At 44.4% G+C, this 27,042-nt stretch overlaps 1 protein-coding gene across 4 annotated transcripts in view; it reads right to left on the bottom strand.

Moving 5' to 3' along the window:
* Positions 1-27,042, bottom strand: part of TRRAP (transformation/transcription domain associated protein) — a 154,500-nt gene that overhangs the window by 94,557 nt on the left and 32,901 nt on the right. For 2 of the 4 annotated variants that reach the window (XM_080980887.1, XM_080980888.1), the window contains exons 27-44: positions 25,409-25,570; positions 24,256-24,352; positions 22,893-23,014; positions 21,350-21,520; positions 19,859-19,927; positions 14,726-14,779; positions 14,565-14,585; positions 13,041-13,160; positions 11,990-12,109; positions 10,351-10,515; positions 9,280-9,461; positions 8,159-8,357; positions 7,119-7,247; positions 6,474-6,740; positions 4,164-4,370; positions 1,553-1,711; positions 1,298-1,432; positions 1,006-1,116 (exon numbers count right to left, since the gene is read on the bottom strand). In XM_080980887.1, coding sequence (XP_080837013.1) covers positions 1,006-1,116; positions 1,298-1,432; positions 1,553-1,711; positions 4,164-4,370; positions 6,474-6,740; positions 7,119-7,247; positions 8,159-8,357; positions 9,280-9,461; positions 10,351-10,515; positions 11,990-12,109; positions 13,041-13,160; positions 14,565-14,585; positions 14,726-14,779; positions 19,859-19,927; positions 21,350-21,520; positions 22,893-23,014; positions 24,256-24,352; positions 25,409-25,570 — 2,490 coding nt within the window. The remainder of the gene's footprint in view (positions 1-1,005; positions 1,117-1,297; positions 1,433-1,552; positions 1,712-4,163; positions 4,371-6,473; positions 6,741-7,118; positions 7,248-8,158; positions 8,358-9,279; positions 9,462-10,350; positions 10,516-11,989; positions 12,110-13,040; positions 13,161-14,564; positions 14,586-14,725; positions 14,780-19,858; positions 19,928-21,349; positions 21,521-22,892; positions 23,015-24,255; positions 24,353-25,408; positions 25,571-27,042) is intronic. The other 2 variants (XM_080980889.1, XM_080980890.1) reach the window with 2 other exon arrangements.

Raw genomic sequence — 27,042 nt, 5'->3', positions numbered from 1 at the left:
GCGAGCTATTATTCCTGCTTCTGTGAGCTATAGGGGTTGCTCCCCAACTAGAAGAAGGCACAAAATGTATATAAAGCACTTCAGGGCCCAGAAGAAGAGCAGATTCACCCCACAACGCCTGCTTCAGTGGTGGCCCAAAGGATACAGGAGGTGGAAGGATGTGCCTGTTTGGACAGAAGGGGCAAAGTAGGAGAAGACTTCTAAGAGGTGGAGGTGGAAGGAGATCTCCCAAACCTACTCCAAGGTTTGTGAGATATCCTCCATTTCTAGGCCATGGGATGCTTCTTATGCATTTTGCGTTTTCTTCTGGCCAGGGAGCAACCCCTATGATGCATAGAAGGAAATAGCCCCCTGGACCTCCTTTTGGATAAATCGTCTCCCACAGGGCAGCCCCCAGTGGCACCACCACCAAGAAGGCCTCACTGTACGGTCCAAGATGGCTGGTACTGGAGAAAGCACTCTTTTAATTGCAGCTGCTCTGGCTACAGTTTAATTACAGAGCACAGTGTCGGAACACGAAATTAGCAGAAACAAAGTGAAGATTGGTGTGCTCATTCTAAGCTTTTAAAAAGCAGTATATACAGGACAAAGTGATCATGGCGTCCTCTTACTTCAGCTCCGAGAGAGAACACAAAGTAAAAAGTACAAAAACACAACAGAGTGGAAGAGATAAGGCTAGCTTCTGTTCTCAGGCTTTCCAAGCCTAGAAAGTAAACACAGACATGTGATGTAACAGTCACACATCAGCAACGGAGGAGTGAAATGCTAACACACAGTTCCCCAGCCTAGTCTTCTCATCACCTCCTTCCTATGCTAGGCATCCCAGTGGGGATGAGAAACAATGCATTATGTAGCCCGCAAAGAAGTCCTACTCCACACTGCCCATGAAAAGTCCAAGGGAGGAGAAGAGCAAATGGAACACTGCAGATCTCCCTTGAATGGAACAGTGATGCTGTCTTTTTCACACCAATCAAGCAAATCATACTGAAGAGAAGTGCACAGTACCTGGCAAGCAATTCTAATGAGGAAGTTGATGACCGTATCGGTGTGTTGCTTGTCAATGGGCTTTGAAAGGAGCGCATCAGCTCCAGGCAGTGACTGGCTGCGTCCGAATACCTGAAGAATAATAATATTAATAAAGCAGCACATCTGAAAGTACATTTGACTTGAAAAAGGGACAGCAATTTGCTGCGTCCTTCTTGAAACATGCACAGTTCACCAAGAAGATATGAAAAAAAAGTACAAGTACATTTGAATTTTGTCTGCAAGGAAATGGGGGGGGGGGGGTGACCCTTACTGCACTTATTGCGCCCGTCGCAGTCCTGAACCGCTTCACTTCTTGGCCTGAATCGACCGAAAGCCCCCTCTTCACAGCAGATGAGGCGGAACTGGCTCCTTCGCTACTGGCACCCTGATCCATATCGGAATCCGGCTTTTGGGGAGGTGGAGAGAGAGGGGAAAGAAGAGCCAAAGAAATTGAACTCAATATGGGATTTCTATACAAAGGCCAAGGATTCCATACCAGACCACGAAACAGCTGAAGTCCTCTTACCTGCTGATCTTTGATTCTTTGCAATTCCCATTTGATGACCACTTCTGCCAGGTCCACAGCCAGTTTCCTTTGCTCGATAGTAACACTGGGAGTGAAGCCCAGTCTCTGCATGGCGCTCACCATGTGCTGCACTAAATGGTGCCTCACTGGATAGTAAACCTGTGGAAATTTCCCCCACAATTATTGATATAAACATATATATTTATACCCTGCCTTTTACCTGACAGGGACTCAAAGCGACTTGCAGATAAATTAAGAACAGGTAAAAACATAGGAAAAAAACAATCATTAAACATAAACACACATAATTACAATGAAAACAGCATGGCATCAGTCGTTTCATTAAAAGCAGTCAGTTTGCAAAGGCCTCCTAGAATAAGGAGGACTTCACCTGCCAGCGGAAGGACCGCAAGGATGGAGCCAATCTAATTTCTCTAGGTAGGGAGTGCCAAAGTCTGGGAGCAGCCACCAAGAAAGCCCTCTGCTGCATCCCTACCAAGCATGTCTGTGAAGGTGGCAGGACCGAGAGAAAGGCCTCCCCCAAAGATCGCAGAACCCAGTTGGACAGCTTGGACATACGCTGTGTGCATAGGGCTTTCTAGGACACAACCAGCACTTTGAATTGTGCCCGGAAACAGACCAGTAGCAGAGATGCCGTAACAAGGGAGTTGTATGTTCCCTAGAACCAGCCACGATCTGTCTGCGGCTCTTTGAGCCCATTCAAGTTTCTAAACACTTTTCAAAGGCAGCCCCGCACAGAGCATGTCACAATGGTATCTCCCTATATAAGGTTCATACCTTCTGCAAATATGATATATCCTTCAGAATTAAGAAGGAAGAGAGTTCTCTCTCCCTTCCTCCATTCTCCTGTCACTGGAGCAAAATTAATGGTAAGTACAGGGGCTGAGAAAAAGTTGTAATCTATATGTTCCCGGGAGGGTGGAGGAATTAGGAATGGACCCCATTATCGTGCTTCCAATGACATCAGGAGATACAGGAATCCGATATACGCTCAGAAATAATACCAGGTATTTTCCAAGTTACAAAAAAGAAAAAACACATTTTAGTCATTTCCAAGCCTTGGGACGCCCATCCAAGCAAATCTCTGAATAACCCTGCACCACACCTTCTGAATGGCTGGAATGTGCCCTTGAAATTTGATAATGCTTCTTGCTTGCGGGCAGGGGGAGGAGTTCATGGATTTTGCATGGCTTGAATGTAGCATATTGTGTAAAGGTAAGAGAGACATCCATCCTTCTGCCCACTTTTGCCTCTGGCCCTGGTATCTCCTGGAAGGTAGGTTGCGCAGTAGGCAAAGTTGTGCTTGGAGTGTACAAAGTTCCCCACTCCTGCTCTAAACAGCGTTGGCAACTAGGCATTCATCAGGTGTGGGGCAATGTTGTTTTTCAGTCCAGGAGCCTCAGGTTTTTCTAACCGAGCTGATAAATATGCTTTACAGGTTATGAAGCTGGGAGCCATCTAACTCTTCCTCCTCAATTCAAGCTGTGAAAAGCAGGCCTTGGGACACACAGATTCCGCCAGTGCCTTTGAAACCTAGCAGGGTCAAAGCATTACAAGGAAAAGAAAAGCCAAGCTTTCTAGTTTGTATACTGTATTTTAAGTGCCTCTGGCCGATGGATTACAGGCCACTTTCATCTCAGGTTTGCGATTCTCTCTTGAGCCCACAAACAGAGCAAATCTTTGGGGTATTATTCTAAAGTGACAAAAGTGCTCTCGCAGTAGCTCCAAATGACCAGAAACGTTGGGAGAGGGAGTATTCACTGGACCAAGAGCACAACAGTTCTCGTCCTGCACCAAAATTACTCCCCTGGGCCCTCAGAGGCAATCCAGCCTGAAAATCAACACAAAGTACCCTTACAAAGTGTTCTGTGCTGAAACAAGCCACTCCAAATTTGATTTGTGTTCTCTGGCATTTAAGAACATCTCAGAGGGTTTCTGTGTGCACTGAAAATTTATGCCATGCAAACACCACTGATGAAGTTATTTGGGTCAAGGCCAACCCTTTGCATGACCACTTTATGGCATTTTGGGGGGGGGGGGGGAGGCACGCATCTTAATGCCTAGTAAGAGACAGAGAGAACATTATGGCCGGCATCGTATCCATTCATTACACTGTTAATCCATTTTATGGAATAATGTGTGAGGAAGAAGCTTTTAGACTGGCCACTTGCTCAGAAGGAGCTCAACCAGTAATCAGACCGGATGAAAGGGTGCAAGCTCCCAGTCAATCAATGCCTTATAACCCTCAGAGGGGAGGAGCCCAGTGATGGCAGACGGAGGGGAAAGAGAACTGGTGGGGCAGGATAGGTGCGATTTTCAACCTTGTCCCCTGGTGAGCAGGATTTCTTTGGTGTAATGCTCTCCACAGGGAGGCTCGCCCTGGCACCTTCCTTTCATATCTTTAGGGACCAGGAAAAAACATTCCTCTTCTCCTGGGCCTTTGATTAATTAAACCATCCATGGCCTTTTAAACTGTGCTGGTGGGGGGTATTGTTTTCATAGGTATTTTTGTGTTTCTATGCTGTAAACCGCCCTGTGATCTTCAGATGGAGGGCTGTAGAGAATTTTAATAAATAATAATGATAAATACCTTGAAGTGCTGGACTATTAAATGCAAAATATGGACCAGCTGGGGAACGGTGTGACCTTCTTCCACTATGATTTTCCTTGTCCAGTGGGTCAGCATCTGGTGGCCATCTTCCATCCGAGCAGGCACTGCTGGCGTCAGAATAGCCATGGCTTGCCGGACAATGGCTCGCGCCTCCATCGCATGAGCCTTCAGGAGGCTGTGAAACACCTGAAGAGGAGGAAAACACAAAGAACTGTATAAAATAAAATCCAGAAAAGGAAATAAAGGTACTATAATCCATAGGTTTTCAACCAGTGGGTCTGGACCCACAGCTGAGTCGAGAGGCTACACCAGGTGAAGTGCACCAATATTGATGCTGCCATGTTGGATTCCAACTAAGCCTATCTAGACCAAAGAAGGCCTTCTCGGTAGTGGCGCCCTCCCTGTGGAACGCCCTCCCTTCAGATGTCAAGGAGATAAAGAATTACGTAACTTTTAGAAGACATCTGAAGGCAGCCCTGTTTAGGGAAGTTTTAAATGTTTTTTCTATTTTTTTATATATGTTGTAAGTCGCCCAGAATGGAAACCCAGCCAGGTGGGCAGGGTATTATTATTATTAACAATAATAATAATAATAATAATGATGTTTCTGGCCAATTACATGCCTACATTCCTATATCTATCCTGAGAGAGCTCTGTATATAGCGGGGACATCCTGTTCACTTTCCAGTCTTTTTCTGTAGCTTTCTAAAAACTTCTCCCAGCATGCAAAATCAATAGCTTCTCAGCCTTTCGGCTAAGGTTAAGTGTAAAAAAAAAACCCACCGCTTTTCATTTAGTAGTAATGCTAAGCTACACTGCTCTGTGAACTGAGATTTTAGGGTTAACAATGTGTATTATTAAGTATAAATAAAAAGTGCAAATATGAAAGTGGAACCCATGTGGCAGATTGTAAGTCAGAGGTGGGTTTTGGGTCCAGACCAGTTAAAGACCACTGTGTACAACTGATAATTTGGCGCTTTTTGTAAAACTACCAGGCAGACAACATAATGGAGGAACAGTCATTTTATTTCCATCCTCCCATGTATTGGAGTGTCTGCTCCAAGATCTTTTCAGCTCCCTGGAATCTTCCTCCAACCACAAGTACTATGATTTTCAAAACACACTTGTCCAGGAGGGTTAGACAATAGGAAGAACGTATTTGTCCACAGAGTTGTCATCATCACAACATTATCTTTGGCCCACTCATCTGAAAGCTGCACAAACAGTATAACCTGACCACCATTCTCATGATCGTGATTGTCTCAAACCCCACCAACCTTTATGTTTGTAGCTAACACTCTTCCCCACCCCTGTCCTAATTAGGTGAAGGGTGGTCTATACATGAAACATTCAAAAAATGTCTATCTCTGAGGGCCTTCTGACGGTTTCCCCCACTGTGAGAAGTGAAGTTACAAGGAAGCAAGAAGACGACCTTCTCGGTAGTGGCCCCTGCCCTGTGCAACGCCCTCCCGTCAGGTGTCAAAGAGATAAACAACTATATGACTTTTAGAAGACATCTGAAGGCTGCCTTGCAATGGGAAGTTCTAATGTTGGAGTGTTTATTGTGCTTTTACTATTTTGTTGGGAGACGCCTAGGGTGGCTGGGGCAACCCAGCCAGATGGCTGGCACATAAATAATAAAATTATGATTGTTATACAGTGGTACCTTGGGTTAAGTATTTAATTCGTTCCGGAGGTCCGTTCTTAACCTGAAACTGTTCTTAACCTGAAGCACCACTTTAACTAATGGGGCCTCCTGCTGCTGCCGTGGCGCCAGAGCACAATTTCTGTTCTCATCCTGAAGCAAAGTTCTTAACCCGAAGTAATATTTCTGAGTTAGCGGAGTCTGTAACCTGAAGCATATGGAACCTGAAGCGTATGTAATCTGAGGTACCACTGTAATGTATTTGGTACATATGTAGCCATATATACGGCCACCAACTTGGATGAAATCAAAACAGGGTGGGACAAATTCATGGAGGACAAGGTCATCCATGGCCACAATCCATGGTTGAGGTGGCAGTGCTTCTGAATGCTAGTTTTAGAAACCACAGGAGGTGAGATGCTCTTGTGCTCAGCCCCTGCCTGAGGGTTTTGCACGGGCATCTGAGTGGCCATTGTAAGAACAGGATGCTGGGCTAACTGGACCTTTGGCCTGACACCACAGACTCTTATGATGTCCACTTAACATGGCTATTTAAGCAATGTCCAGTTTCAAAGAATGGGGGGGGGGGACAGGCAGAAAGATTGTGGACACGTTTTAAATATGAATCTACACACACATATTACCTGTAAGACTATCTTCTTGTGAATGGCGAACTTGGCGATGATGTGCGCTAAGAGCAAGTGTCCGCTGTATTTGCAGGCTGGGTCCACGCATGCCTTCGAGAGCAGGCAGGGCCAGGCAAAGGTCATGAGGCGCCGCAGCTTGCTGTTCCGGTTCTTGTTGTTGTCGTGAATGTGGTGCGGCGCATGCTCCACGAGAAGAGTGGCAAACTGCAAGAGGTAAATCCTGAGCGAATCGAGCATGTCAGCTTGCTTTTCTGGATCAAGTACCTGACCCCAAAACAGGAAAAGGAAAGGAATTTCAGGATGCATCGCCAAACAAAGCGCAAGGGGCTCAATTCACCAGGAGCTACTAAGGCTAGAACTGGGAACCTGCAGCTTTGTGCATGGCTGTTCCATCACTTAAATCCCGCAAAGGGCTGGAGGATTTCTCAAGGCAGCAAATGTTTGCCAGGTATTGGAATGTCTCCAGCCACCCAAGGCTGGCCATAGAGAATCTTCGCACCAGGAAATGCCACAAAGGCTTCCTGATCAAGCTAGGACCTTGCCTTGGAAACAAACAACAGTGCTTACTGATCTCAACTTGACCAACACCCCAATGCCCAGGTTGGGTTTGTTTGCTTTTTTCCCCTCCTTAGGCTGAACTACCTTTGTTATAAATACACTGGTGATGCTTTCGGGGTTATCTCCTTCTGGGTTGGGGGGCCCCAGAAGCTGTTCGCCTTCTCCCTTTTCAAAGCTGTGCAAGAAAGCCGGATTCAGAATGTGTTGCAGAACCTGCAGATCAGGGGGGGAAAGAAATCATTTATTTGTTTATTTTGAATGATTTCTGTCCCGGTCTTCCTCCCTAAAAAGATTAAAGTGGTTCACAATAAAAGGAATTAAAAAATCAATAAAATGTAACAATCAAGGTCTCTTCTCCACTCCCCATTCTAAGTTACAATAGTGCTTTTAAAAGCAATTGATGACTGATGCTAACCGATAATTAAAAACCTCAACTATTATGGAGAAAACACTCCAAGTGTATCAGGCTTCTGCCAACTAAGGCTTAACTCCTTGATATCCATTTTCTTCGATCAAATTATGTGCAAGAGAGGTTAATTATGTGCCACCAAATTAGCAAACCAGCTGCAGATCTCTTATACTTTCTATGCTTTCACTGTGGTCTTTGGCACTGAACAAGCTGTTGCCTCTGCTTCAGAGTAAATATACAGAAACACAGCAACTATGCTTACAGCAAGATATACTACACTAACAACCAGGGCAATTAATTTTAAATTATCTTAAAATTTCAGTGATAAGGTTTTTTTAATGCATAACAATGCAAGCAGGAAGCTTCCATGTCCTCTTCTAAAGTGCCAGATAATTGCAAACTTAGCAGGCAGGACTATGACTGATTAGTACCAAGAGTCACTGTGGATCCCTCTGGAAATTAAGCTTCTTCCGCCAAAAAATAGAAAGGCTGCAGGCAAACAGGTATGTCAATATTCAAGAATCGGGGAAATCAAATGGAAGTTGAATAATTGTTGACTTCACCCATTATTGCTCTTCTTTAGGCTTGGCATTTTCACAGAAGTAGTTCTGCCAATTATCAAACCCTTGTTGACATTTAAGCAAGCAACTTGCATTGCCCACGGAAACGGAACCTAAAAATACCAACCCGTTTTCATTTAAATGATTTGCTTTACCTTGGCTTTAAGCTCATCTCCAAAGTTGGGATCACTGAAGTCAACAAAGCGGAAGAAGAGTGCCCGTTTTTGGGCAATGGTGTAATTTTTGGGAATCTCCTCTTCCATGTATTCTTTTAAGAAAGTCATGTTGCAGAGGAAACGGCCGGTAAAGGCCCGGAGAAGCTGGAAGAGCAGCTCTATGTCACCATAATTTCGCCTAAGGAAAAAGTAAAATATACAAGGCTAAGCAACATCAAGCTAAGAAAGGAGTTCTGAAAAAGACATGCTCTGTATAACAATGAAGCACCCAAATTTCCAGTGGACAGCTTACAAAGAAAGCTAGCTCCTATCAGCTGCCCCGCTAACCCAGCATTCTCCTTTCTCACCAGCAAGAAATATTTTCCCATGTCTTGTTAACTAAGGTGTGAAGAACCTTGGCCCTCAAGCTGTTGCTGAACTACAACTCCCATCAGACTCAGCAAGCATGGTCAATGGTCAGAGCTGATAGGAGCTGCAGCTCAACAACTTCTCGAGGGCAAAAGGTTTCCCCACACCTGAGGTAAAGTGAAGTCAGCTTAGCTTCCCAACTACCCAAGAGGCCTCTGTTTAACCAGAGCATACATTAGGGCAAGGATGAGGAACCTGTGGCATTCCAGATGTTGGATTCCAACCCTCATCAGCCCCAGACAGCTTGGCCAGTGGTCCAGGGAGCAATGATGCCACCATTTTGGCTGCATAAGGACTGGCACTTGGGAGAATTGCTATTAGCCTAGATCAGTAACTGCAGGCCTGGGGGCCAAGCACAGCCTTCCAGCCCTCTCTCTCAGAACACTCCCGGGACAAAGCTTTTGCTAGCACTGTTTTGTGCCCTGAGTGTTTTTGTACGATTGGAATGTGCCCTTGAACTCTGGCAATGCTTCTTGCTTGTCTAGGTTGAGGACAGAGAGGGGAAGGATGAGAATCTGTAGAAATGAGCCGCTTGTAATATTTGCATCGATTGCTCCACCCACTTTTGCCTCTGGCCCGCCCACCACTGCCATGTGGCATTTGGAAGGTTGTCCAGAAGGGAATGCGGCGCTCTTGGCCATGAAAGGTTCTCCATCCCTGGCCTACACAGCAGCATTCGCAGATCGACATACTTGCAGTAATTCAATAAGCAATACGCCAGAAGCTTTGGTTCCTTCCAGTTTGTGGCTGCCATGTTCTCCTTGCGGTGCCTTTCCTGAAAAGCTTCGCTGACCCACACTCGCCTGAGCTGGCTCACCAAAGAATGCTGGTTCGCCAGCCAGCACTCATCATTCTTCACTATAATACTTATGATCTGTCAAAACAAAAGCAAGGACATGTACGCGGTACTTAAATAGCCCTAAGCGGGTTATTAGTTATGTCCATTTAATGTTTCCTTTCCAGTAGTTCTGGAGAAAGACATTAAGAACTGCTCTCATGTCTTCAAACCATAAGGGAAATGGGATCAAAGCAGGAAGGTGGGGGAGAGGGAGAGAGCAATACAGGAGCATATCCAGTTTAGAAGAATTTCAAAAGGAGGTCAGATACACACACACACACACACACACACACAAGTGCTGCCAATCTACTATATATTTTGGAAAGCAGTTTGTTTGTTTTCTTATGCATTCAGACGCTTCTTGAGATATCATTGCCAAACCCGGCATGAGGGTTCCTGAGGCAGGAGCGGCCTTCGTCAATGTCTGGATGCCAGGCACAATTTTAACTCTAGATGGTGGACGAAAATGTGACTTTGGTGTTTTTTGGCACATGTTCAGCTCCCTCTCAATATATAATCACCAAACTCTGCATTAAAGTTCTGGAGGAGGGTGTCTTCATAGTCATTTGGAGGCCAGGTGCCATTTTGAACCAAGATGGTGGACCAAAAAAATGGCACTCCTGTGACTTCACCTGAGTTGTTTTCATGATGGGTCCAAACGCACAAATTACATTATCTATTTAAAAAATCACATTATTTTCTGGTTTCTAAAAGTTCCTGGGCAGCACCGGGCACTCCTTGCTAGCAAATACAACAACAAAGGATTAGAAATAGACTGATGGGACAAACAGAGGAGTGGGGAGAGAACTACCATTGAAATACACCAAGGAGGAATTGTTCTTGGACAGATTCCACAAATCTCAAACCAAAACAGAAGGTGCAGGTGTGAACTATTCAATGCAATTTGGTAGGTGGAATGCCATACCTTGATAGCCTGAAACTGGAGATCAAGGCGCATTGTGCTGGTGCTGGGAGAGCCAGGGCGAACAGCTGCTTGAGTACCGACGGGTATCAACAATGTGATGAAGCGATTTGGATTAGCTGCCAGAACATCACGCAGTGGCTTCGCATCTTTATGTTTTAAAAAGCTCTGGTTTTGAAACGATAAAAGAAAACTCTGATGAAGGCAAGGAATTGTTTCGGAAGTCTGCCAGCAACATACATTGTGCAGTTTTATACATGGGTGCAGTGTCAGCTATATCTGAGCAATCTTACACTTAAAATTGCTTACTTAAATATCATACATTATTTAGATCAGTCATCTCAAACTTGGTGCCCTTCAGAAGACAATGGGCTACAACTGCCATCATTAAAACACTGGCCATGCTAGCTGTGGCTGATGGAAACCAGAGTCCAACAATATCTAGAGGGCACCAGATTAGGAAGACTGAGCTAGAGCAGTGGGCAGGTCCTGATCAGGTTCAAGTCCTGATACAACAAAATGCTAATTGAGCAAATAAAGATGAAAGAACTGTTCTAAATCTTCACCTGTACACTCCCTTCCCTATGTCTCCTCCTTTATGCAGCTCCCTCCTTTCTTCATGCTGGTAATTATATTTCTTACTATATAATAAAATTTTAAGGATGTTTTCACACTGCAGTTTGCATAGCCTCCAATAGGCAGCCGTGAGAACGGCAGCGTGATGACAAAACAACAGACTGTTGCCCAGCAGGCAAGAGAGAAGGTGGACAGCCCAGATTAGCTACAGAGGAAGAGCCAGGCCAAGACAGCTCCCTAGCAACTGTCTTGCTCTTATATGAGGTGCACAGTGACAGCCAATGATGAAGTTTCTGCCTTAGAACTATAGGAGGCCAAGGAGGAGACAAGGCAAAGTAGGGTAGAATGGTTACTGGGGAGATGCCCCAGACATCTGTGGCTTGCACAGGCAGAGTTTTGGCAACGCTGTAAAGTGAGGAGCACAGTTTGGCCAAGTGAGCTACAAAGCAAAATAGAATATCAGCAGAGTCGATGGAATAGCCAACCAACCAAAGCACTTTCCTGGAGTTTGGGCTGCTGTTGCATGGGGCTCATCAACGTGGGAAGGTAGAGTGTCTAGGAGAAGAATTACTCTGATCCTAAACTTCTAGTGCCTTGCGGGATATCTTCAAGAGAATAAAAGCCTAAGGAGTAAACTCTGCACATATTTGGAGTGGAGGCCCTAAGACGGTTGGGATGGTGCCTTGTACACCTCCCTCCGGCAACTCCTGCAGCCAAGCTGGTACATTGCTCTGCTTTCCTTTGGACCACATCAGTGAGGCCAAGAGGGGGGTCTGGGCAGCCCAGGACCTCCATACACACAGCCCAAGCTTGCTCCCTGAGAAGGTCACTTCGGTGCTGCTAATACAGCAGTCTGACTTCACCCCTGGAGGTGCACTCCATTGTTTCTCAAGACAGACGGATGCCAACAAAAAACAATGGAATAGCCCAGCTTCCCTTCTTTTCCTCTGCTGCAGCCCAATGGCTGCTGCTAGGTGACAGCGGAGAAATATCTTACACTTGCAAGCACCTTGATCATCCACCAGCATTGAAAGTCAATCAAACAAAGCAAAACACCATGAGTTACCATGAACATCCTGCTCCACTGTGGATCATTTAAGGTTGCTTCCATCATGAACAACTCAACCGTCTGTGATGGATGACGCGTCAGAAACTTTATTAATGGTTCCCTGAACGGACTGCCAGCCTGCGAAAACAAATCCCAGAGAAAAAGAAGCTTCATTTAGTATGTGGACAAGTTCAAGGCAGCTAGGGTTGCACTCTTGGGTTATGTTTTTCTAAGGACTGCAAACATGCCAGCAACCCCCAAGCCTAGAATTATGGTTTTCTCTCCAGCACATCTGAACCTTCAGTGTTTCCAGTGGGGAAATGTTTGAAATGTCACAATATCTGACCCTTTCTCTCAAGGGCAGAATAAGCAAAACGTTTCTATATAGCTACAGCGGAACATTATATTTCCACATGTAATTCTAATCTGACCACAAGTTTGATCTCCCTCCACTTTATATATGTATGTATGTCCCTGGGGGACACGGGTGGCGCTGTGGGTTAAACCACAGAGCCTAGGACTTGCCGATCAGAAGGTCGGCGGTTCGAATCCCCGCGACAGGGTGAGCTCCCGTTGCTCGGTCCCTGCTCCTGCCAACCTAGCAGTTCGAAAGCATGTCAAAGTGCAAGTAGATATATAGGTACCGCTCCGGCGGGAAGGTAAACGGCGTTTCCATGCACTGCTCTGGTTCACCAGAAGCTGGCCACATGACCCAGAAACTGTACACCGGCTCGCTCGGCCAATAAAGCGAGATGAGCGCCGCAACCCCAGCGTCGGTCACGACTGGACCTAATGGCCAGGGGTCCCTTTATCTTTATGTATGTCCCTGTGTGTGCGTGTGTACACACACACATGCACAAAGTTAAATTCTCATTTGAACCTTGAAAATCCATTAGAACTAGTTCCAAACTCTTTTAAAAATGGAGTAGAGTACAAGAGGGGTGTCCACAAATCAATGTTTTAAATCAAATGGATTCCACAGGGGAGTTGAAACAATTCAAAACACAATTAAAGCAAGTATTACAAATGGAAGAGCAGAAGCAATTAAGGAAATTAAGTGCCATTTTACCTCTATCAACATAGCCCGTTCTGTTTTCATCACAACTTCCAGTAAGGGTTTAACGAGTGTCTGAGGAGCAGCTGGGATCAGATGAAATAGGTTTATAATTGCTGAGCAAATCTTCATTTCCTACAGACAAAATGGAAACATTAGCAAGCATCCATTTACTTTAAGGCAGCGTTCGAATGCAACACACAACGGATCCTAATGGGAACTCTATTCCCCTTTCTAGGTGTTAGCTGGCTGGCAAACCAAAGCAAGGAGTTAAAACAACAACTACTTACCCAGGGCATGTAAGATAGCTGTTTTGTTCGGGGGGAGGGGGGCAATGGGTGGCTAGATGGTTGTTTGCTTCAATAGTGCAACTTTAAAACTTTGGGGTTTTATTTTCTTTAAAAAAAATGGTATGACAACAGCGGTGTGGAGGTTTGTGAATGTCCAATGTTGGGCACACTAACTGCGTGACTCTCTCCAAAAGGCAAAAGCTGCTGCTAAAAGCTGGCTTGTACAAAACTATAAAGGAAGAGTTCTGTTTGGCCTAGCAACTTCAAAATTCAACTCTATCTTCCTACAGCAGAGGCCAGTCCATTGGGGCAAGCAGGGCACTGCCACACAAACCTCAGCCTGCCTTCATCCAGCCTCAACCTATCTGCCTTCTAAGTTACAAACAGTCCAGGAGATCACGGCATTCCTGCCAGCATCCTCTTCCTTAGCCTCCATGTTGCCCTTGATGAAGTTAGCAGGGAGGAGGATGGGGACAAAACTAGAATTATCTGGCTCTGCCTCCCATTGGCTCTGTTCCATCTATGGTTCGGACTCCCTGCATTCTGCCTCACCAGTCCCAAAGGTCATCAGCCACTGACCTCCGAGCTCTTCCACAGACCCCAACGCAGCAAACCTCCTGTTGACCATTTGGGTAGTTTCTTATGTAGGGTTATGACAAACACCATAGAAGGAAAAGGGGCAAGAAATTGTGCATGCATACACACAGTACATTAGGTCTAGCAAGGTGGTTGCATTTCCTGAACTGAATGAAGCACAAGTCTCCCCCACTTGAACAGAGAGGCCTGCACAGCCGCCAGACGTTAGAATTAGGAGTGGGGCCTCAGCTTTTGCTTTGAAATCTGTTCCTTTTAGATGTTAGCAACTCAAGAAGGCTTCCGCTCAACGTATGTACAGGGAGGGAGGGAAACTGCACCAAAAACTTCCTAATTTATTCATATATTTTTTTTAAAAAAAGAAGAAAACATGCTTTATAAGTCCTTCCACAGGTCACAGCAAATGCTACTGATACAACTCCGCCACAGACAAACAACAGAGGACAAGTCACAGCACTGCACTCAAGGCACAATGCACTTCGCCCAGTACATAACAAATACAGCTAACAAACCATAGCAAAACAAACCATAAAGAGAGAGAGAGAGAGAGAGAGAGAGGGAGGGAGGAGGAGGAGAAGGAGAGAAAGAAAGAGACAAAGGAACGGAACGAAACCCAAACAAAGAACCTCCTGGCACCTCCACTGAAAGTTCTCACCTCTACCCCTTCCATGGCAGGCTGAACCGAAACAAAACAAAACAAAAATTCACAGCGTGAACAACAACGACAACCACAAAAACGTAAATGCAAAAGAAAAGTGTATATGCTATGCTTCAGAGCAGAGTCAGAAACTGACTTTAGTAGGGTTAGATTCTCACCTCAAACTGACAGAATGGAGACAAGGAACATCTCCCGCACTCGGAAATACTCTCCTGAGGATGGGGAGGAAAAGCATCTTTTTTTTGTTTTGGCTGTTTGTACACACACTGAATACATACAACTTCCCATATATATATCTATATATATATTTAAAGCTTGCACACAAGGAGGAAGAGGAAGGATATTAAGGGATGAACAAGACAGTGAAGGCGGCATTCAGATTATCTTGGGAGACAGGCAATGTCCACAGAGACAACAGAAAAACAAACCACCTTTCAACGCTCAATAGAGTAGAACAGAACAAACCGGAATCACAAACAATACCCTTGGCAAAAAAGGTTGTAGTATGGCAGTTCTATATAATGTATGTACCCAGAGGAGTGCTGAGCAAAGGTAATTGTTGAGAGTGAGGAAAAGTGTGTTTTGAGTGGAAGTGTGAGCAAATGGGTGTTGATGCAGACTGACTGAGCTATGGGTGTGTTTGAGCAGGTGGAAAATGTGTGAGCAACTGAGCGAGTAGAACCATAGTTTTACATCATACTGTATTATTGTATTTTGCTGTTTGATTACTCTCACAAACCATTTTAATGAAAATTAAAATGAAACTTTAAGAGGTGTTTTGGGGCTAACCTAGTAAAACTGAAGTGCGTCATAATAATTAACAACAGCGCTTAGTAGCATTTCCACCGGGGAGAGAACAGGCACACGTTTTTACCACTTCTCAACACGAAGTCATGGCAAGGTCATAAAATGCCTGTGAATGGTTAGAGGATGGAAGCAGGATCTTCTGAGATTTGTAGGGCAGCTTATCAAACAGCCTGAAGAGGAGGGACTCTCTCAAAATGAACATTAGTCACTGACTAAGTTTGGATGGCGCTATATTGGCTGAATTAGACAAGATATGACTGCTACATACAGTTGCTTCATTCTTCTCTTTGCATAAGCCAGGAAGTCTTTAGTTAACTTTAGTTTCTTGTTACACCCAAACCAGGAAATCATAGTTAAAGACTTCCCAGTAAGCCAAGATATGAAGCCATGGTAAAGGTAAAGGTAAAGGGACCCCTGACCATTAGGTCCAGTCGCAGACGACTCTGGGGTTGCGGCGCTCATCTCGCTTTACTGGCCGAGGGAGCTGGCGTACAGCTTCCAGGTCATGTGGCCAGCATGACTAAGCCGCTTCTGGTGAACCAGAGCAGTGCATGGAAATGCCGTTTACCTTCCCACCGGAGCGGTACCTATATATCTACTTGCACTTTTTTTAGCGTGTTTTCGAACTGCTAGGTGGGCAGGAGCAGGGACCGAGCAATGGGAGCTCACCCTGTCGTGGGGATTTGAACCGCCGACCTTCTGATCGGCAAGCCCTAGGCTCTGTGGTTTAGACCACAACGCCACCCACGTCCCTATGAAGTCATGGTACAATTCACTAAATACCTTGTCCTGTTTGGAAACCATTAACCATAGTTTCTTGATTATGGTATAGCAGAAGACTCTAGTAAGGTGGTGAATCCCTGGCTTGCACGAAGGAAGGAGGAAAGCCATAGCGTAGAACAAAGCTTGTTCACATCACATCTTATGAAGCTCAGGTGTGATTGCTCAAGCACAGCTACAAGCCTAATCTATATCAGAGGATCGCTGTGAGAACAATATAGGGAGAATGGGGATCTGCCTTGAGCTCCTTGCAGAAAAAGTGACAAATGAAACAAACAATCCATTTTTAGCCGATTTGAAGGAGACACTCTTAATGCATGCCTGCAGCTAAACACAATGGCTGCATGCATATGATCATGCTGTCAACAGTATCCAATACAGCAGTGCCAGCTTTATAATCCATGAAGCCATGAAGCACGGCTTAATTAGCACGGGGAATGCAAACCTCTTGCAGGCAGATACATATTAAAGCAATAAAGAACCTTGTTGTTGTTGTTTTTAATTGGTATGAAAGGAGATTAAGGATTTGGGTAAAGTCTGCCCCAACACACAAAAACACACACATGGGGGGAAGAGAGAACAGCATTCTTAAAATTTCAAGTTATGTTTTCCTGAAAGAGCAGTATTTCTATTGCTTTGCAAACAGGGTGGCTTTGCTTCAGATGTTGAGATTTTGGGGGAACTCCCAGAGGGATGCTCCACTTGAAGAGCTAGTGGAAAGGCTGACAGTGAAAGGCTAGGGAAAGCGCTTGCTAGACTTCTCACGACAATGAAGCAACCCCGAGTCACTTCTTCACTGTCCACAGCATGGAGCCGTATTTTGCACACAAAAACAGGAGGGACACGGCGGAGCAGCACTTAAAATATACTTGTGTTTCACCTCATGGGGGGGGAGCAAGGGGAGCACCCCCATATCCAGTGCCCAGTCCCCCGCTCCCCCTCTCAGAATGGTTACTCCTCCCCCAGAGTCAACACTAGTGGCAGCAGAAGGAAGGGAAACTTACTATGATAGCCACAGTTGATTCCCAATAGCTGTTAGGGCAGGAATTCACCATGAGCGATGCAAGTGATAATGCCTAGAACAGCTCTGCCACACACCTCCACATTTTAACAGTAGTTGAGACTGCTGTTGGGCCAGACTAACTCCAGTGGCAAGTGCTTACAGGATTAAAGCCCCAGCTGTTAACGGGGATCTGCGATTTTTGAGTGGCCTTGCTGGTCAAGGCTGTAGGCACCAGCATCCCCTTTCCCCCTACCAAACAGAAATGTGGGGGAAGCACACCAGGTTGGGCAAAGCTTCTCAAAGTCACCCCAGGTAATGTCACCCAACACAAACACACACACACACACACACACACACACACTGCTGGGTTTTCCTGTTTAGAATGGTAGCCGACTGGGCTGGGAAGAGGTGCCCTGAGCGGCACTGCCCAACCCTTCTTTCCCACCATTGGCCTTTCCCAACAGGACATCTGGCAGGAGAAGGGTTGCCTGGACACCACTGGACAAAGGACCAAGCAGGAGCATCCACTTTTCCTCCTCTGCCTTTCCTGCTCCAGAGTCAGAAGGTTGGTTAAGAGTGTTTCCTGTTCCACCCTGGGTGGCTGGCTCCATGTCACACTCCCCAGAGGGTTGTGCCACCCTCATCATGGCAAGTGGGTCTGTTAAAGCCTGGCTGTTAGCAGCAGTTGCACCTACTGCGATGTATGGAAGAATGTGTGTTTTTAAGTGGTTGCACACTGCCAGATATAAAGGAATAGCACAGTCTATGTAGCCTACATGAGCTGAATTACCATTTCTAACGTTTCTCAGATTACGGCCATCTTGAGGCAGCAGGAAGTCACTCTCAGGCAAGCATTTATGCCGCCAACTACAGGAAAAAGAATACTTAACCTGTGGTGGCCCTTTACAACATGATTAGGTCATGTATGCTAGGCATGTCCAAGTATAGCCAACATGGCGCCCTCTAGATGTTTTGGACTACAACTTCCATCAGCCCCAGCAAGAGTTAGCAATGGTCACATATGGTGGGTTGGCAACATCTGCAGGGGACGATGTGGGCCACCCCTGGCACAAAGTGAACAGCCAAATCAAAACATGCCAGCTTTGCAGGCAAGTGCCACCACCAGAAAACCATGCTAGCTATACAGGACACCAGGTTCAGAGGAAACAGATTTGGAAATATCAATTGCTAGGAAGGAATAATGTAGGAGGGCTACTGCCTTCGTAGCCTCTTTGTGGGCTCTCTGGAAGCAACTGGTTGGCCTCCGTGAGAAACAGGATGCTAGAATATATGGGCCTTTAGCCTCATCCAGCAGCACCCTTTGGACTCTGTTGGGGCAAGCTACCAAGCTCCTATCTTCCTAAAGCCTTGCAGGTATATTTGGGCGGTGGGAGGGGGGGAGAAAATTTTGCTAAAGTGGAACAGTGCTTAATAGGTTGTGCCATACTTAGCAGTTGAAGCACAGGAGTCTCGAAAGGACTGGGCAGATTCCAAGCCTAGCGCATAATGCAGCAATGCATCAAAAGGTGGTGCGTCCTTTCTAAGTGTTTATTAACTAATGGTGTTTTACCACGCCTGTATTCCCACATCACCACATACAATGCTTTTAACAACAGCCAAATGTTCACACTCAGACTGAAACCATATTCGGACACTGCCTTGTCAAGCTTCTTAACTCTTTCCCCCTTTTAAAGAATGAATTATAGATAAATATGTATATTCAAACATTAAGAGTCTGCCACAGAACTTTTTCGTTTACATGGAAGAGCACACGTAGTTCAAAGCGAGTTGCTGCTACTGCACAACTACTACTAGACAAAAGAGGCTGCAAAAGTCCACCATTAGAGGGGTGGGGGGGTTGGCCCAACTCCTCCTCATTCACCTAGTCTTGTGCCAATAAAGCTCCTGGGTGAATTAAACACATGCACACAAAAAATCAAGAAATTAACAATGCCTGAAAACTTTCAAGTACCAGTAAGCTAGTACTTACTAAGGATTGTCACCTGAGGAACCCTAACATCCAGCACAAATAAGAAAACTGATGGCACAACATTGAACAAGCCTCGGCCTTTTAAGCATTATTTCCCCAGCTTTCTTCACAATCTCATTCCAATAGCAGTCTTGCTTTCATTTCCAACAATTATTTCATGTATTGCATATATACACACAGAAAGATTTAGCCTGCAGAAAAGGATGGGAGAATGGTACACGCTGCTCATTTGCAAGAGGCGTGGAACATCCAGTAACATTGATTTGGAGTGGGAGGAAATCTCTACCAGGTCAAGGTGTTTTTCTTAAGGATGGATTTCTGTTAATGACAGTGTTTGTGCTTCTTGCTGAATCCAATGAACTGGGATGGATTGCCACTGAAATCACTAGGGGTGCAACCAACAGTTTTCATATAAAGCACAAGCTGAATTCACCCTACAACAGGGTGCACTCTTAAGGTCTTCCTCCACACTTAAAGTTCAGCAGCTAGCATCCCACAAGATTGAGCGTGGCTACCATAGAGTAGGTGAACATCAAGCATCTCTAAAAGCATTAAGAATTTGTCTATCATACACACACACACACAAAGACAATCATTAAGTAGGTATGTAGTTTGCTGAAAGGAAGCAGCTAGCGTTTACAGTCTCCCCAACATTTCATTCCCATTTGCTTTGGCTTTTCATGCCCCAGAAAAAGAACGGAATCAACTTACATTTCCATCACTCCTCTGTCCTCCTTTGTGTGTAATAACTACCACTTCCATCCATTTACGCAGGTGTTGCTGTGGGGGAATCCAATACCGAGTGTTATTTCCCGCTTTCTTGCAGCCTGTGTTAGCTAAGCATGGCCATGCAATTATTTACAATAAAGAAACTTTGTATAATACTTTTATTCATTTCCGGGGGGGGGGGGTTAAGTGAGGAGGCAAGACTGATATCTGCAGATGCTGAGGGTTTTGCAGCCAAGGCATTTTTCATTTTTGCCCAGGTAGAAGCAGTCAGTGAGATCTTTTGTCCATCTATGAGAAGATTGCTGCATGCTCCCTGATGCAGAACTCATTCTAATAAGCGGCCTTAGCTCACCTCAAGACCTACATCCTAAAGCCATGAAGAAACCTCCAGCTTGATGACAAACACGTGTTGTCTCCAGCTGTGCCACGCCATGTGAACAAGGTCACATCTAAGTTCCCCATTGTGCCTGGTGCAAGAAGGAATGAGGGTGGGTGGCAAGGGCAGCAGCGGTGGAGGCGAGAGGAAGCATTCAGGTTCAGTGCCTGCCAGCAGGCCATGCCACTACTTGGGACCACAAATCTCAGACCCATCAGCTTCAGCTTAGCATTAAGTTCTTGTAATACTGCAAAAGGCTCACACCAGTAATTTTACACACACACATCCAAAGCCAGCAAAGTTTTTCCAAGGTTGAAGGGAAAGACAGAACAGCAAGGAACAGGGATTCCGTTCCAGTTGGTATATTCTGTTCGTGCTTCTAGCCCCTATGACTAGAACCTCAACTGGAAGAGTCCCTGGCCAGGATTTTACGTCTGCTACTAATCCACCTCCAGCTACCCTTGACATTCCAGTATTCAAGCTCTGCTGGAAGAGCTCATTTGAGCTGCAAAACTTGAGCAAGAGGTGGCAGCGCTAACATCCTACACATAACAGACCAAATTTGGAGGTGGGGGTGAGGTCAGAGACTGGCTTGCCGATTCTCTTTAGGAGCCTAGCAGCAAGTTCCCAGTTCCAGTTTTTGGGTTGCTAGCGGCTGTTAAACCCTTGGATGTTAATTTTATTTGGCACAACTGGACAACAGCATCAAACTTAAATAACAAGGTGGAGCAAATTCTAATGGTTAAAGACATGTTCTTGTTCATGCTTACTGGATGTTTATTATAGCATTAGAAATAAAGTTGCCAAGTCTATGAATGTTTGCCAAAGTAGCCTGACATTTTGTGGTTTGTTGTTTTTAAAAGGGGGGGCATGCTTTCATTTCAATTTAGCAGCACTTTTTTAAAGCCAACTAGTTCACATTCAGCTTCCAATTTCCTCCTCCCACCCCACGTCCGACACCCAATTAATCCACAGTTAAAGAGAGAAGAAGATTCTTTGTACAAATCTATTAAATAGCTTTTAAGCCTCCTCTTTGAAACTTTCGATTTCAGAGTGACATTTGCTTAAAAATCATTCAAGCGGTTCCATGTTCTTACCATCATTTGATCGCAGAATTTGTCATTAAAGGAGTTAGGGAACAGTCGAGTCACTGAAGTTAGGCGGTTCACCACATTTAGCGTCAAACTTCGGTAATCACCCAACATCATAAGCAGAGGCCTCATGTGCGTGTGAATCTGGTCAACTTCAATTGTAGCACCTTCCAAAAACTGACAGGAAGTAACAGAAGCAACATCATAAAAGTATTTCCATGCAAGCATTTACGTGAGCTGGCATTTTTGACTGCAAGTTTAAAGCATCCTTAGAGTGGAAAGGAAAAAAAACCCTACTGAAATAATTGTGACTTTTGAGAAATAAAGTACACAGGCCCAGTGCAGACATAACTATGGTTTCTTGCCTTAATGTTAGTAAAGATCCCAGAGTGAAACCCCATGATTGAAATTGTTAAACAAAGGCTGATTCCAGAATGCATGTAGCAGCAGATAACCAGAGAAACCACTTGCAAGCAGAAAGACTGCAATGGCTGGGGAATCAAACCGTTAGCCTCAAGTCTTTAAACATGGTTTGGGTTAAAAAAAAACCCTTAACTGTGGTTAAGAAAAGCAAACCATGGCTTGTGATACATTTGGATTGGGTCACAGATGAAAAAGTTTCACACTGGCAATTACGTTCTCCACGTGGAAGGAAGATTCCTCCAATAAAGCAATAAGCAACTTTAGAGACCCATATTTCCAACAGGACAAACTTCTGATATCACTGAGCTAGGCACTTGTGTCAGAGCTTGTTGGAGCTAAGCAAGTCTGGGTGTGGACAGCCAATGTGCCACAACTGCAGGACTGCTCATTATGGTCCCGACCCAGCACCTTAGTCTTTGCCCAAGGCCCTTGCCTGGCCTGCGTTTACAGTTTATTCCAGAACCCTAGACATACTGGACTCCATCTTGCATGGGTCATTATCACCCCTTGGTGGTGGGCGTCACAATGGATCTGGGTGATGGCAAGACTAGTTACAGTGGCCTCTTGGGCGACGTAAACCCTGCCATCAAGATTTAGGACAGTTAACTCAATTTTCCAAATCTTTTGAAAAGACTTCCACTTCAATATTTTGTCTATAAAAGTCTACGGGGACCCAGCACCTGCTTACTATTTGAATGCATTTTCAGCCCTGCCGTTCAATACGAGTACGGTGCAGGTTTTAAGCAGCAATCAATAGTTACATTAGCTATTTAGGTACCATAATTAAAAACACTCAGTTGCATTATAGCTATGACATCAACAGCCCACTCCCAAGATTATGGGGCCCGTCACAGCAAGACATCAATAAAGCGCCCCAGAACAACGTTGTTCTTTCTTTGGAAAGTGGTTGTACACATTTGAGAGGCAGCAGAGAACTTCTATGCCCAAGATCAAGCTATTTAAAAAATAACCCACTTCATGGCGCCCCAATTACACTGGCATCATGCAAACAGAGATATAAACAGAGCAGCCATTAATCCAAATGGCAAAACAGCTTCCTTGTTACTCAGCTCTTGAGCAGAAAAAAAAAGTCAGTACAAAGCTGCTTTGTTTCAGTGCCACAAACCTTTCTCATGCAGGCCTCTCCTGCCTCCTGGAGTTCATTGTTTGTTGAGTTAAGTGCCTTGAAAAGCGCAGCAATGATTTTCTCTCTCGACTGCGGCAAATAATTGCAGGCAGCTAAGGCATCTGCAAAAATCAAAGGAAATTGAGCTTCCTTATTAACTGGAAATTCAAAAGGTTAAGAAACAACTCTTTTGTTTTTATTTCTATAACACTTCTTTGATTTCTTCCCAAATTACAGACGGCTTAACATGCTTTGCCAACAGCAACAGGCTTCAGAAGAGGGGGTGGTGGCAATCATTTGTAGTTTTACAAGTAGCCGATTTCCAAAGCACATTTAGAATTCTGGACCATTCACCATGTGTGAAGAGAGGGAAAATGTTCCAGAAGAGGAGAGAATGGGGAATGACAAGTGGTGAAGAGGAACAGGCTGTGACCTGTTCCTGGCAGGTGAACATGGCCCCTGGCTCTGCCAATGAAATGGAATTAGTATTGCATGCTAATTTACTTAGCCAAACTTCCGATACCACCAAAAAAAATAAATACCAGCCCTGCAACACAAAAGCTTGCTAGCACAGAGAAGTCTTCAGCAAATAGCAGCAGAAGGCAAGGGAGATGCAATGAACATCACCAGGAAAGGTATTCCACAATTGGGTGCAGCCACTGAGAAGGCCTCACCCAACTGCGCTTCCACTATAGTCATGGCACAGAAGGGTCTCTCTACTAGACTTTAAGCAGTGAGCAGCTTGATACAAGATGAGCCGATCCCCAAGATATCCTAGACCCAAGTTATCCAGGACATAAAAGCCCATCACCAGCACTTTTAAAGGCGCCCCAAAGCAAGCTGCCAACCAGTGCTGTTGTTTCAGGAAAAGTATAATATAGTCTTCTTGAATGAGCAGCCACCGACATCCTTGATGCCGCATTCTGGACCAACTGAGGTTTCCCAATACTCTCCAAAAGTGAGCTACAAGTCCCAACAGCCTTAGCAAGCATGGCCAATGACCCAGGATGATGGGAACTGTGGTTCGGCAACAACTGGAAAGCCAAAGGCTCCCCACTCCTGCACAAGTTCCTGGATTTGTTCTATGGCACAAGTTTTTAAAAGTGTATCAGCGAGAAGCAAGGTCAGAGAAGACAATACTGAGCTAGGTGAACCAACAGTGTGACTTGGTTTAAGGGAGCAACATATGTTTACATAGTTAAGTTGGTGCTCAGCCTAGTACTATGCTACAGATGCTACTGGAGGCTGCAGACATCCTTATATCCATTCAGGGTCCTATTCTTTTCCCACTACAGCATCAACCCCAGTGCTTTCTAAACAATGCAGCATATAGCACCCATATTCAAAGTCTTATTAAACTTACTCAGTGCTGCAATCCGAAGAGGTACCAATGATGGAAGACTCTTGTAGCAGGGCAATTTCATCAAAGCACAGTCTTCAGCCTCACATAAATTCAACAGCTGGAAGTGAAGATGGAAAAGGGTTGACTCCTTGTTTTGAGCCAGTGAGCTCTAAACACACTTTAAATTGTTTACCTGTCATTTTAACAAGGAACTTTGAAGCCAAACACAACCATTCACATTTCATTAACAAAAAAATACCAGGTGTTGCATTTTGGAAGGTTTTTCCCATCATTGTTCACTGTTTTAATTGACTAGACTGATGCACCCTGCCTTGTAATTACATAACTGCTCCAAATTGTTTACTTAAATATTGTATCCCATTACCTTTTTGTCCATTTTGAACCATTATTACGAACAATGGATCAGTCTGATAGTCCTAATTTTATTTATTTATTATTTTATAAAATTTATATACTGCTTGATTGAAGCAAAACGTCAAAGCAGTTTAGAGAAAATATAAAACAAAATTATCACTAAAACATCTACAACTATAATTTAAAACACACGGGAGGTTCAAACCGCAATAAAATAGAGCAAAACAAATCAAAACTCCTAAAAAAAAAAACCTTTCTAAACATCTGGGTAGCCCTTGTCTAACTAGGAATGTCTTCAGCAGGTGTCAAAAAGAACACAGTGAAGGTATTTCAATTATCTGCATCTGACCCATATAAAAAGCAAATCAGAGCTGCTCATCGTAATTCTTTTAAAACTATGTGGCATATACAATATCTGCCCGTTTAAAAATGCATTTCACCTTACAAGAGGTCATTGTAAGGGAATTTTTCTTAAAAACTTACACTTCGCAAAATAAACAAGTATAGCGGCATCATGAAGAAAAGCCAAGGCATTCTGGCAAGGGCACATTATGAATGTCTAAATATAGTAACATTAATTAATTACAGCTGGTGAATGACAGATTTACTAAGCATACTTACACTTCTCACTTTTATCAGTTTTGCAAAGTTTAAGAACTATGGTTCCCCCCCCCCAAAAAAAAATAATCCTGCTACTCTCAAGTATGTGTACATAGGTTGGTAGCCCAAAACTGCATCGTGGAAAAACCCATGGAGACAAGTTTTAAAATTTGTGAACATAAAGACCAAAGGGAAGTACCTCTGTATAGAACACTTTGTGTTCTACAACGTTTAGATCCATGGTGAAAAGTCTGGGTTGAAGGGTGGTGCAGAATGTGTTCCCCTCCATCAAACCAATCTGGGCATTTGCAGGTTGATGCCTAAGTAAGTGCTTTTTTGGAGGAACCATGTCTTGGAGGACCTAGAAAATAGCAGAGAGCATCAGAAAAGGGGTCTTGGTTTGCGTGGTCTAAATGCCACCTTTCTCTTTCCCTCAATCATCGCAGACTCTTCTTATATGCAGGATTATCAAACCCAAATTCAGGACACACAGTAAACATCACTCCCTCAATACAACCATCCACAATTAAACCCCCAAAGTCCCTCTCTGGTTGCTATCATTAGATAACCCTCTGTGCTGCTTCCATGACATACAAGGTCAAAATCATGACTAATCCTTTGTGCACTAATCATAGTATTTTAATCATGAATTTAATCAAAATTCATGTTATCACAAGATCATCAGACACAGCAAAAAAGTGGATATAGCAAAGTATATGCAGAATGGAACACTGGTCCAAAGAAAAACAAGGCCTGAAAAGTAATCGCATGGGAGGATTCCCAGAATGTGCAGTGCAAAGAGAAATTCCACGCAAATCTCAAGAAAATAAAATAAGCCAGAGTGGTTAGGGCAGGGCTAGGGAACCTGTACACCTCCAGATGCTGTTTGACTAACAACTTCCATCATCCCCAACAATGCTGGCTGGGGCAGATGGGAGTTTGAGACCAACAACATCCAGAGGTGCCCGTGGATGAGCCATTCAAGCCCCTACAGAGACTTAGGACATTTATATCCCTCTTCCTTCCAAGGGCACCTAGGGCAGCAAACACATCAGTGAATATAAAGAATACAAGTAAAAATAAAACCTAATACAAACATCTAAAAACCATTTAAAACATCGAGCTCAATTGGAAATATCGAGCCAATCGGTATCTCTCAACCTACTTATCACACAAGGTTGTTGCGAGGATAAAATATGGAAGGAAAAATGATGTGTGCTGCCAAACGCTCATACAAGGAAGGCTCGGATAAGCACCCGATGGAGAATATTTAGTTCATGGGCAAGCATGGCCAAGGAGATGGGACTCGAGAGACCTGAATGCAAAACATGACTCAGCCAAGGGCTTGCTGGGGAACTTAGGAGCTATGCTTACCCAGCTGCAGTTCTTGTATCATCTTTTCCAGGGAGTTATCACACAGATTAATACAGGATCAGTAATGAAAGGGCTTTAACATTGCATATGTACAGCCTGTGATGTGAAACGATTACAGCCTCTCAGCCCAACAATCCTCCCAGGATTGTTAAAAGGATAAAATGAGCTCTTTGGAGGAAAAGGTGGTATGTAAATGTTAAAAAATAAATATGTTTAATAAAATACAGCAGAATGAGGCAGCAGCATTCTGAACTGGCAGAGCAGACTGCAACCCTTAAAGCTGCAACGTGGAGATTTCATGTTTGAATGCTCTCTCTTGTGAAAAGTCCCTGAAAGAAAAACACTGAGAACATCCAAGAAACAGATTCTAGCCAAGCCAATCCCCCCATTCTGGTGGTGATGATTTACTATTTACAAATTATAGTTTTCTAGTTTTCTATTTCCAGAGTGTTTTTTTCC

The sequence above is a fragment of the Podarcis pityusensis genome (assembly GCF_964106645.2).
Source record: "Podarcis pityusensis genome assembly, chromosome: 14".
Classification (NCBI taxonomy): Eukaryota; Metazoa; Chordata; class Lepidosauria; order Squamata; family Lacertidae; genus Podarcis; species Podarcis pityusensis.
This window is presented reverse-complemented; position numbering and strand designations above follow the sequence as displayed.